Source organism: Hyla sarda, chromosome 6 (genome assembly GCF_029499605.1).
Source record: "Hyla sarda isolate aHylSar1 chromosome 6, aHylSar1.hap1, whole genome shotgun sequence".
Lineage (NCBI taxonomy): Eukaryota > Metazoa > Chordata > Amphibia > Anura > Hylidae > Hyla > Hyla sarda.
Window position 1 is genome coordinate 301,958,872 of NC_079194.1, and position 12,568 is coordinate 301,971,439.

Genomic DNA, 12,568 nt, shown 5'->3' on the forward strand with positions numbered 1-12,568 from the left:
ATAGTGGTTATACGCCTTCCTCTAGCTCTATCTGTATACTGCTGCTACTGTCATCTCTATGAGATCAGGATATATAGTGGTTATACGCCTTTCCTCTAGCTCTATCTGTATACTGCTGCTATCTCTATGGGATCAGGATCTATAGTGGTTATACGCCTTCCTCTAGCTCTATCTGTATATTGCTGCTGCTGTCATCTCTATGGGATCAGGATATATAGTGGTTATACACCTTTCCTCTAGCTCTATCTGTATACTGCTGCAATACCTATGAAAGAGCAAGACACACAAATACATTTTTCCCCATAAAATGATCTTTATACCCCATAGAAATCTTCTGTTATCCCGGTCCCCTGGTCCCCGCTGCGCACTGCTTCTTTCCATTTCCTGTGACATATTGTCCCCACAGGAGCTGCCCCCCTACCCAATCACCTCGGCAGTCAGTGGCAGGCTCAGCGGGCAGCTCCTGTTGGGATAACACGTCACAGGAGAAGGAGCAGGAGTAACTTTTAGCTTCCGATTCAAAATCTGCATGAGGGCCCCATGTGCCAATTATATTACTGGTCTCTTATGGGGCGAATGTACTTTGGGGCCCCCTTAGGCACCAGGGCCCCGGTGCGACTTCCTCCTCTGAACCCCCTACAGATACACCCCTGGCAGTAACAACAGCATTCACTTTGAGGACATATTTATGGAACGCGCACGAAACACAATGTATTCCGTGAATTATTCCATTGTTATTCATATTCAAGAATAAAAAAAGTTGTTACCGTCTGAAGTCGCCTTTTATGTTGAGGCAGAACAGGAAGAATAAAATCAAATTCAATTTAGTGTAATTGTATGCAATTTTTTTTATGTCTGGTAAAACACTTTTGATGCCACAGGAAGATCCTAAGAAGCCAAAACTGTAATTTTCCTTTAATTCCAGATAGAAATAAAATAGCGGCACTCACCATGGACTGAAACTACTTCTTCTTTAATGCATTATATACTCCTATATGTTGACAGGGGGGAGACAAAAAAAGGTAGGGGTGTAAAGCTGAATACGAGGCAACAGATGTTTCACGCGTCTTAGTGCTTCATCGGACCATCGGGCGCACTAAGACGTGTAAAATGGTTGTTGTCTCTGAAGAGGCTTGATGAAGCACTAAGACGTGTGAAACGGCTGTTGCCTCTGAAGAGACTCGATAAAGCACTAAAACGTGTGAAATGGCTGTGGCCTCTTCAAAGGCCCAATGAAGCACTAAGACATGTGAAAGGGCTGTGGCCTCCTATTGAGAAGATGTGTGAAACGGCTGTGGCCTCTTCAAAGGCCCGATGAAGCACTAAGATATGTGAAAGGGCTGTGGCTTCCTATTGAGATGTGTGAAACGGCTGTGGCCTCTGAAGAAGCCTGATAAAGCACTAAGACGTTTGAAAGGGCTGTTGTCTCTTCAGAGGACCGATGAAGCACTAGGACATGTGAAATGGCTGTTGCTGCCTCTTCAGAGGCCCGATGAAGCACCAAGACATGTCAAACAGCTGTTTTCTCTGAAGAGGCTCAATGAAGCATAAGACGTGTTTAAACGGCTGTTCCCTCTGAAGAAGCCCAATTCAGCTCTAAGATGTGTGAAACAGCTGTTGCCTCTTCAGAGGCCCAATAAAGCACTAAGATGTGTGAAACGCCTGTTGCCTCCTATCGAGAACATTGCGAACACAGTGGAAAGTTTGTCTACTGCAAAAAAAAATGTAGTAATTCCCATAACATATTTCAATTAGATCTTCACCATCATTTATTGTAAGTATAAAATAATCTCCCGGATCCGATGTTACTTTTTACTCGAGAGGAGGCTTCGTAGTCAATAAAACAAGACGGAAAAAAAAAATACAAAAACAAAACAGCCTTGACCTAAAATAATGTTTCCATTCCTGCGGCGTTTGCTAGAGCCGGAGTTTACCGAATGTTATGTTGCATTATTTAATATTTGTATAGAATATATTTCTATTCAGATATAATCCATAGGACGTGTCAGGTGTTCTGCGCGATACAATGTAACAAACTCCGGAATGTTGACAATAGATCTTCGGGGGCGTCCATTATCCGTCCCGTCATCCCTATTAACACCTTAGGAGAAGCTATTTAGTCAGATAATAAATATTAATAGGAGCTGGTGATTTAGAATACGGAGGGATTGTCGCCGGTGGATTGTGGGTATTTGTGTACCGCGGCGTACCGCTAAGAACATCATAAATAAACAATACGGTTATTTCCAGTGTGTACACAGAATAGCCGAGCGGGAGGTAAAGAAATGACAACTAATGCTGATCCTCATTTACAATATGCTTTCCACTATTACCATGGCGCCTTAAGTTTTGCTATTGTTAATGTGATCGGCGCCAAAGAGGGTCTGGGACGGCGGCCATGTTGGTTGGGCTGATCTGCGGAATACATGTTCTAGAGTATGCGGGGATGGAGAGTGCATGCTGGGAGTTGTAGTTTTGCCACAGCTGGAGGCACACTGGTTGGGAAACACTGATCTGTGTGTACGATGACCTCCTGACTCTTTGTTTACTCTGGATGTCAGAGGAGAGAAGGGTCGGGCAAGTGTCCCCCTGCAGAATATATGTACTAGTGTATACAGTGCATGCTAGAAGTTGTAGTTTTGCAACAGCTGGAGGCACCCAGGTTGGGAAACACTGATCTGTGTGTACGACGGCCTCTCAACTCTCTGTTGATTCTGGATGTCAGAGGAGAGAAGGGTCGGGCAAGTGTTCCCCTGCAGAATACATGTACTAGAGTATGCAGGGATGGAGAGTGCATGCTGGGAGTTGTAGTTTTGCAACTGCTGGAGGCACCCTGGTTGGAAAACACTGCCCTAGACGCTAATGCAGTGACCCCCCCAATCTGTGGCTCTCCAGCTGTTACACAACTACAACTCCCATCATGCCCTGACAGCCTTAGGCTTCTTAATTGTTGCAAAACTACAATTCCCAGCATGCCATCACAGTCACTATGTGGCATATCTACAACTCCCAGCATGTCCTGACAGTCCCCGGGTTTTTAATTGTTTCAAAACTACAACTCCCAGCATGTCCTGACATCCCCAGGCTCAATAACTGTTTCAAAACTACAATTCCCAGCATGCTCGGGCAGCTAACCTCTTCACCAAAGGACCTTATTGGGCTTCTGGCCAGGCCTAGGACAAAGCCAAACCGCAGAATCTAATGAAGAAGTGTTTCTCAACCAGTGGGACTGAAGCTGTTGCAAAACTACAACTCCCAGCATGCCCGGACATCTGCACCTACCTTAGAGCATTGTTTCCCAATCAGTGAGCAAAACTACAACTCCCAGCATGCCCTGTCAGCCTGCACTATCAGGACCCTGGTTATCCGGGCATGCTGGGAGTTGGAGTTTTGCAACAGCTGGAGGCTCCCTGTTCGGTAAAAACTTCCTTAGAGCATTGTTTCCCTACCAGTCTGCCCTCAGCTACTGCAAAACTACAAGTCCCAGCATGCCTGGACGACCAGGGTCCCGGTAGCACAGGCTGTCCGGGCATGCTGGGAGTTGTAGATCTGCAATAGCTGGAGGCACCCTGCTTGGGAAACACAGCACTATCAGGACCTTGGCAGTCCGGGCATGCTGGGAGTTGTAGTTTTACAACAGCTGGATGCTCCTTGTTTCGTAAACACTGCCTTAAAAGTGTTTCCCAACCAGTGTGCCTACAGCTGTTTCAAAACTACAACTCCCAGAACGCATTCATAGCAAAATTTTGTATATTTACAACTCCCAGCATGCTCTAACAGCCCCAGGCTTTCTAACTGTTGCAAAACTACAACTCCCAGCGTGCTCTCTCCGTTGCGGGCAGTCTAATTGTTGCAAATCTACAACTCCTATCATGCCCTGACAGCCCCTTTCTAAATTTTGAAAAACTACAACTCCCAGCATGCCCCATAAACTAGAGGCTCTCTGACTGTTGCAAAACTACAACTCCCAGCATGGCCTGATATATCTGCCACCGGATGGGGATCACTGCTTTAGTGCATCTCGAAAAAGTCTTGAAATCTCCCCCCATTTTTGTACACAGCTTCTATTCAGATCTATGTGTCTCCATGGTTACAGACTACAAACAAGCCCCGTGTAGTCTGGCACTGTAGTCGCTCCCGTCCTTCTGATCACCTCTTTATTGGCTGTTGGTTGTCTATGAAATGTTTATGTAACTTTTTATGTGAATTTATTTTATTGTATAAAGCAAATGTTGTCACCGTAGAATTCACTTTGTGCTTTAGATTCTTATTACTTATAAGATCCTTGTTAGCCATTCACATTACGGCACAATTCCGTTTACACACGCCGGAATTGGCGCAGTGATTATGTCAGGCGGAATTTAATTCCTTGTAAAAAAAAAAGTGTTAAAAAAACTAAATCCGATTAAACAAATAAGACTCCGCTGCACAATTCCATGTTCATTATTTTAGCCGAATCTGGATTTTGCGCAGTGTGAACAGGACAGCAGAAATCCCATTGACACCAATGTTATCTTCTGAGCGGAATTGCGCTTGGAAATCCGTAGTGTGAATGGGACTTAAAGGGGTACTCTGCCTCTAGACATCTTATCTCTTTAAAAAAGGAAAGGGGATTAGATGTCTGATCGCGGGGGTCTCACCGCTCGGGACCCCCGTGATCTTCTTGCTGTACCCGACGTTCGTTTAGAGCGTCGGGTTCAGCACCGGGGGCTCGTGATGTCACGGATGCGCCCCGCTTGTGACGTCATAGCCACACCTCCTCAATGCAAGTCTATGGGAGGGGGCGTGACGGATGTCACGCCCCCTCCCATAGACTTGCATTGAGGGGGCGTGGCTGTGATGTCACGAGCGGAGCGTGACCGTGACGTCACGAGCCTCCGCCTGCATTTCCAGTCATCCAGAAGTTCGCTCCGTGCACCGGATGTCTGGGGGTGACTCAGCCGAGGTCGCGGTGACCCCCCCTATCAGACATCTTATCCCCTATCCATTGACTAGGGGCGGAGCACCCCATTAAAAGCTATTACAGACTTAATCCTTCTATGGTTCCCATAATCGTGAGGTTGACTTGTAAACGGTTCCTTGTGTTTTGTCTTGCAGCGTTCTGCGAGGAGGGTTGCAGGTACGGAGGAACTTGTGTGGCCCCAAACAAATGCGTCTGCGCCCCCGGATTCACTGGAGCTCACTGCGAGAAAGGTAAAATCATTATATCATTATAGGGTAATGATGGGGGGTTATAAACTGTAGGGGCCCCAAATAAGAACCTGTACTACACTGTGCAAAAACGAGGGTGGTCAAGAAATGCTGGGACTTGTAGTTTCAAAGAAGCTGGAAAGCCATAGTTTATAATCCATGACGGATCGGAATAATGACAGTATATTCTATAGCAATAGATAAAAGGAACTGGTGTTCACCATAGCAACAGATAGGAACTGGTGTTCACCATAGCAACAGATAGGAACTGGTGTTCACCATAGCAACAGATATAAAAAACTGGTGTTCACCATAACAACAGATATAAGGAACTGGTGTTCACCATAGCAACAGATATAAAAAACTGGTGTTCACCATAACAACAGATATAAGGAACTGGTGTTCACCATAGCAACAGATATAAAAAACTGGTGTTCACCATAACAACAGATATAAGGAACTGGTGTTCACCATAGCAACAGATATAAAAAACTGGTGTTCACCATAACAACAGCTATAAGGAACTGGTGTTCACCATAACAACAGATATAAGGAACTGGTGTTCACCATAACAACAGATATAAGGAACTGGTGTTCACCATAACAACAGATATAAAGAACTGGTGTTCACCATAGCAACAGATATAACGAACTGGTGTTCACCATAACAACAGATATAAAGAACTGGTGTTCACCATAGCAACAGATATAACGAACTGGTGTTCACCATAACAATAGATATAAGGAACTGGTGTTCACCATAGCAACAGATATAAGGAACTGGTGTTCACAATAGCAACAGATATAAGGAACTGATGTTCACCATAGCAACAGATATAAGGGACTGGTGTTCACCATAGCAACAGATATAAGGAACTGGTGTTCACCATAGCAACAGATATAACGAACTGGTGTTCACCATAACAACAGATATAAGGGACTGGTGTTCACCATAGCAACATATATAAGGAACTGGTGTTCACCATAGCAAGGGATATAAGGGACTGGTGTTCATCATAGCAACAGATATAAGGAACTGGTGTTCACCATAGCAACAGATATAAGGAACTGGTGTTCACCATAGCAACAGATATAAGGAACTGGTGTTCACCATAGCAACACATATAAGAAACTGATGTTCACCATACCAACCGATATAAAGAACTGGTGTTCACCATAACAACAGATATAAGGAACTGATGTTCACCATAGCAACAGATATAAATAACTGGTGCTCAGCATAGCAACAGATATAAGGGACTGGGGGAGATTTATCAAAACCTGTCCAAAGGAAAAGTTGCTGAGTTGCCCATAGCAACCAATTAGATAGCTTCTTTCATTTTTCAGAGGCCCTTTCAAAAATGAAAGAAGTAATCTGATTGGTTGCTATGGGCACTATGACCTTAGCAACAGATACAAGGAACCGGTGTTGTCACCATACCGACAGATATAAGGAACTGCCATTATTACCACAGCAACAAATATAAGTAACTTATATTGTCCCTATACCAACATATATAGAGAACTGATGTTTACCATGGCAACATATATAAGGAATTAGTGTTCTCCGTAGCAACAGTTATAGGAAACTTGTGTTCACCATAGCAACAGATATAAGAAACTGGTGTTCACCATAGCAATAGATATAAGAAACGGGTTTTCACCATAGCAAGGGATGTAAGGAACTGGTGTTCACCATAGCAACAGATATAAGGAACTGGTGTTCACCATAGCAACAGATATAAGGAACTGGTGTTCACCATAGCAACAGATATAAGGAACTGGTGTTCACCATAGCAACAGATATAAGGAACTGGTGTTCACCATAGCAAGGGATATAAGGAACTGGTGTTCACCATAGCAACAGATATAAGGAACTGGTGTTCACCATAGCAACAGATATAAGGAACTGGTGTTCACCATAGCAAGGGATATAAGGAACTGGTGTTCACCGTAGCACAGATGTAAGGAACTTGTGTTGCCGCCATAGCAATGGATATAAGAAACTAGTGTTGTCACCATAGCAACAGATATAAGGAACTGGTGTTCACCATAACAACAGGTATAGGCCAGGAAGTGGTGTTGCTCTGTGTCGAGCTAGGTAGGAGCGTGGTTTAAGTGTGTGGAGTGGTAACGGATTGTGGCTTGAGCGTGACCTTGTGTTTCAAAAATTGTGCCAACATTTTGGCTTACCGTTCGCCAACTAATAGTTGGTCTAAACTTCTGCCACATCATTTAACACCATGGGAGGGGGGGGGGGGGGGACATTCATTGTTGTTGGCCTATTTTAAGTGGGTTTCCATTGTGTGTCTTATTTATGATAGTTTAAAAAAATTTTGTGTAAAAAACATTGTGTACGTATACTCCAGTGCCTAGGTGGTGTAGGATGTTGGAAGTTCATTAATGTTGCGCATTCTTTTAAAAATTCCCACAATTTCTTAAATTAAACACAGAAACACCCCCCTCTGCCAGAAAAACTGCACAAATTAAAAGAATTGTGCAAATTTTTGCGCAAATGATAAATCACAAAATTTTTTATAAATAATAATGATAATTAATAATGAATAATAAATGGTAAATAAATATAGATAAAGAAATAATAACTGATAAATAAATGATAATTAAATAATAACTAGTAAATGATAACTTAATAATGATAAAGAAATAATAACTAGTAAATGATTAAAATAAAAATGAAATTAAAATTTAAATAAATTTAAATAAATTATTGATAAATGATAAGCAATAATGATAAATACCTACTAAATGATAACTAAATAATGATAAATAACAATAAATAAATACTTAATAAATGATAAAGAATTAATGATATAGAACTAGTAAATAATAACTAAAAAATGATAAATAATAAAAAAAAATTAACAAATGATAAAGAAATAATGATGTATAACTAGTAAATGATAACTAAATAATATCTAATACATGATAAATAATAATTAATTCATGACAAATAAATAATGATGATAAAATGAGAAATTATAAATGATCAGTGATAAACCCAATGAGCCATTGTGGTATATCCTAGTACAATTTTAGGCTGTCTTAGACCAGTACTTTTAAATCTGCCCCATTATGTTTTGGCCCCTTTGGTTAAAAAAAAAACATTCCCTCTAAAAATTTCCCAAAAAGTTTTTAAAAAATGTGACAATCCCTATGTCTTCTACATGAACTTCCATCCAATTTTTCCAGTCACAGTAATACCCCCTGTGGTGATTATAACGGCGGCCATATTGTCATCCAGAGAGGGAGCGGGCTGCACAGAATTTTGTTAGTAGGACTTATTTTTGTACTTTAGGGGTAAGTGGCCTGAAATCCCCCAGGCCAGATAGTACTTCATTGCCCAGAACGTTAACGGTGATAAGACTTAGGATTCCAGTCACTATCCGGCGCAGTTACTTAGCATTTGTAATGGCGTTAATTACTTTCCTCCCTCACAGCTGAAATCCCACTAATTAATTGATTGTGACAGTTCGGCCTCAAGTTTGCCGTGGGCGAGATTTAGTGAGGAGCGCTACACGTTGGCACCGAGTTCATCGTCATCTTGTACTTTAATTGAGAACAGGGAGGAAACGTGTGTAAGGATTTGGAATGGAAAGATAAAGCAGCATGTTCTAGTACAAAAAGCCAAAAAAAAAAAAAATACAATGTGCTTTTCTATTCCTTAAAATCAGAGGGAAAGACGGGGGACGCAAACCTGTCACAAAGTTAGATATCAACAACTTAGAAAGGATCCAATCCTGTCCATTACTTGTCATAATTCATCAGCCAATTATCGTGAAAAAAAGGTAAAATAAATATATATAAAAAAAAACTCTGGAGAAAATTTGGAATGAAAAAAAAATCAATAAATAAATAAAAATAAAATAAATATCTAAAAATATAAATACTGTATATAAAACAATTATCGTCATACTAGTAGAATTAATTTAAAAAAAAATATTTGGCGTTTAAAAGGGGTACTCCACTGCCCCAGCGTCCGGAACAGTTGATTCCGAACGCTGGGTGCTGGCTGCGTGGGTCGTGATGTCATGGCCAAGCCCCTCATGATGTCACGCCCCCTCAATGCAAGTCTATGGGAGGGGGCGTGACGGCCGTCACGGCCCCTCCCATAGACTTGCATTAGGGGGCGTGGCGTGATGTCACGGCCCCCGCAGCCCGCACCCAGCGTTCGGAACTAAATGTTCCAGACACTGGGGCAGTGGAGTACCCCTTTAAAGGGCTTATCCCAAGATAGAAAGTTATCCTCAGGCTAAGTGATTGTTGATTGGTGGGGGTCCAACTATTCAAATCCCCATTGATCGTAAAAATAAACATTTGTACAGCGCAACTCCAGTAAAGAATCTTTCATGTTATTTCCAATGCACAGGGGTTATTTGGGGGGGGTGGAACATTTACCAGGTGATTGACCAGGTGGGTAAACCGTGTCCTGTGGTAGCTTTTTGGTTTATGATGCCCAAAAATGCCCAAAATGCGTCCATGCTGGCTTATTGTGTTTGCTGTTTTTTTTATGCATTACAAATAAAGTTGCGCTCAACAAATGAATTTTCTTACACTTCAAGAAAGACATTGCTGCCTATCTGCCCAAGCTGAACCCTGGGGATGTTGGGTGAGCAGTGCTCATATCTGGACTTTGTAGCCCCATTGATCATGAGAACAGTGGTCATCAGTCCCCTGAGTGAATGAGGCAGCAGTGTGCATGCTCGGCCACCACTCCATCTATTTCTCTATAAGGCTTCTGATCATTGCCGAGCACTAGATTCGGCTGTATTAGGAAGTCCCATAGACAGTGAATGAAGTGAGTGGTCGAGCATGCAAACCAGTTGACCTTTATTTTTGTAACCTGGGGGGAGTGAGGACCAGAGGTTGAATAATATGGCCACAGGCCCCAACCCAACTGCAGGTCAAATGGCCCAAAGGGAAATCATTGCAGAGGCCAAATATGTTTTGGATCAATAGATCAGAGGTCATGTTTGGACTTTTGTCCAACATTTAGAAATACAGACGTATGCGGCTGGGATTACACCTCCATTTGGGGTCTCCATCACAGACTTTGGTGACAGAAAATACCGCAGACACCAAAAGATCACATTGACTTCAATAGGAGGCAGCGGGTTTCTGTCTGGTGTCCATTTATTTTGTAGGCTTTAACTGGAAAATAAAATTACTGTTTGTAGGTTTTTTTTTCCGTCCAGTCAGATCCTGCAAAATAAATGGCATCTACACTGGAAACCTGACGCAAGTGTGAACCCAGCCTTAGTCTTGTCTGAAACTAAAATTGTTGACAAGAATGTTTCTATGAATAAAGAAAAATTATTTCATGATCATTAAAGGGGTATAATAAATGCCTGTCACCAGACTCGGCATCTGCACCAGCTAAGCCCCCACCTAACCCTCAGACTCCCTCCTTATCCTCAGACCACTTCCTGACCCTCAGTCTCCCTCCTGACCTTCAGACTACCTCCTGACCCTCAGACTCCCCCCTGATCTTCAGACTCCCCCCTGATCTTCAGACTCCCCCCTGATCTTCAGACTCCCCCCTGATCTTCAGACTCCCCCCTGATCTTCAGACTCCCCCCTGATCTTCAGACTCCCTCCTAACCCTCAGACTCCCTCCTGACCTACCCTCAGACTACCTCCAGACCCTCAGACACTCCCCTGACCCTCAGACTCCCTCCAGACCCTCAGACTCCCTCCAGACCCTCAGACTCCCTCCAGACCCTCAGACTCCCTCCTGACCCTCAGACTCTCTCCTGACCCTCAGACTACCTACTGAACCTCAGACTACCTCCTGATCCTGAGACCACCTCCTGTCCCTCATATCCCTCCTGACCTTCATACTCTCTCCTGACCTTCATACTCCCTCCTGACCTTCATACTCTCTCCTGGCCCTCAGACCACCTCCTGACCCTCAGACTACCTCCTGACCCTCATACTTCCTCCTGACCCTCATACTTCCTCCTGACCCTCATACTTCCTCCTGACCAACATACTCTCTCCTGACCCTCATACTCTCTCCTGACCCTCATACTCTCTCCTGACCCTCATACTCTCTCCTGGCTCTCAGACTACCTACTGAACCTCAGACTACCTACTGAACCTCAGACAACCTTCTGACCCTCAGACCACCTCCTGACCCTCACACTTCCTCCTGACCCTCATACTCTCTCTTGGCTCTCAGACCACCACCTGATCCTCAGACCACCACCTGATCCTCAGACCACCTTTGGACCCTCAGACCACCTTCTGATCCTCAGACCACCTTTGGACCCTCAGACCACCTCCTGAACCTCAGATCACCTACTGACTAGTGAAACAAAAAAGTCCAGTCAATCAGAAGTTCAGAAAGGACTTCATAGATTCATTCACTGTGCAACCACATTTACGCCACATGTGATCCCTTAATGCACTTCTGACTGGACTGGAAGGGTCAGGTGCCCTTAGCATGCAGACTCTTCCCAAACCTTCCCAGGAGGATCTAAGGATGACAGAAAAACTAAAAGTTTCATTCACCTGGGTTTTTACCCCCCAAAAATTCATAGGCTGTCAGATAGAATTGGAATATGTCATTTCAAGTCACTTTTATGCAACTATCATGGCTATCAAGATGTAAGTCCAGCACCAATGGACAAGGTGGGGCATTACATTAATAGGGAAGTAGATCTTGTTAGCGGCTTGTACGCTGGCGTTCATCAGGCGCCTCGTCCTTGGAACAAATTTAGTTAAAATTAGGCATTTACCATCTGTGGGTAATTATTCCATCGCGCTAATGGTACGTTCTGTACGTTGATTTGTGGTTCGTCGGTAATTGAGAGGGAATCAAGCAATGCGCCCGCCAATTAGACTGAATTAAATGAATCTATAGTATGGATTTTCACCATAATTCTGAATGTTAAATGTGCAAACATAAGAAAGGAGACTTGTCTATCAGATACGCCGAAACGTCACCGCTCTGGCTGCTGCGCCGGGGAATAATAGACAAACTATCGGATAACCCTGTAAAGTGACGCACTATTGTCAGCTAATAGTAAAATTCAGGTCTTCCAAAACTAGAAAAAGGTCTGTTTGTTATCAGAGAGACACCTATAGGCTGTGACTGGTATTGCAGCTTAGTCCCAGATAAGAAATCATCCAGATACCCTAATATAAATAAAGCTAAAGCTGCCATACTGTTAGGTAGGTGCTCCCCAGGATTTATAACCATCTCATGTGTCTGGCGGTCTCCAGATCCTTTTTTGATGCTTTCTCTCCTCTCTCAAAAAAATACAAGTCATTCATATAAACTAACTTTATTAGGTACTCCTCTGTAGTCCTGGGTTGAACCCCCTTTATACTTTGGTGCTGGACACAGATTTCACTT

At 43.1% G+C, this 12,568-nt stretch overlaps 1 protein-coding gene across 3 annotated transcripts in view; it reads left to right on the forward strand.

Moving 5' to 3' along the window:
• NELL1 (neural EGFL like 1) overlaps nt 1-12,568 on the forward strand; it is a gene marked incomplete in the record, with an annotated part of 690,696 nt that overhangs the window by 572,784 nt on the left and 105,344 nt on the right. For all 3 annotated transcript variants that reach the window (XM_056527924.1, XM_056527922.1, XM_056527925.1), the window contains 1 exon segment: nt 5,098-5,193. In XM_056527924.1, coding sequence (XP_056383899.1) covers nt 5,098-5,193 — 96 coding nt within the window.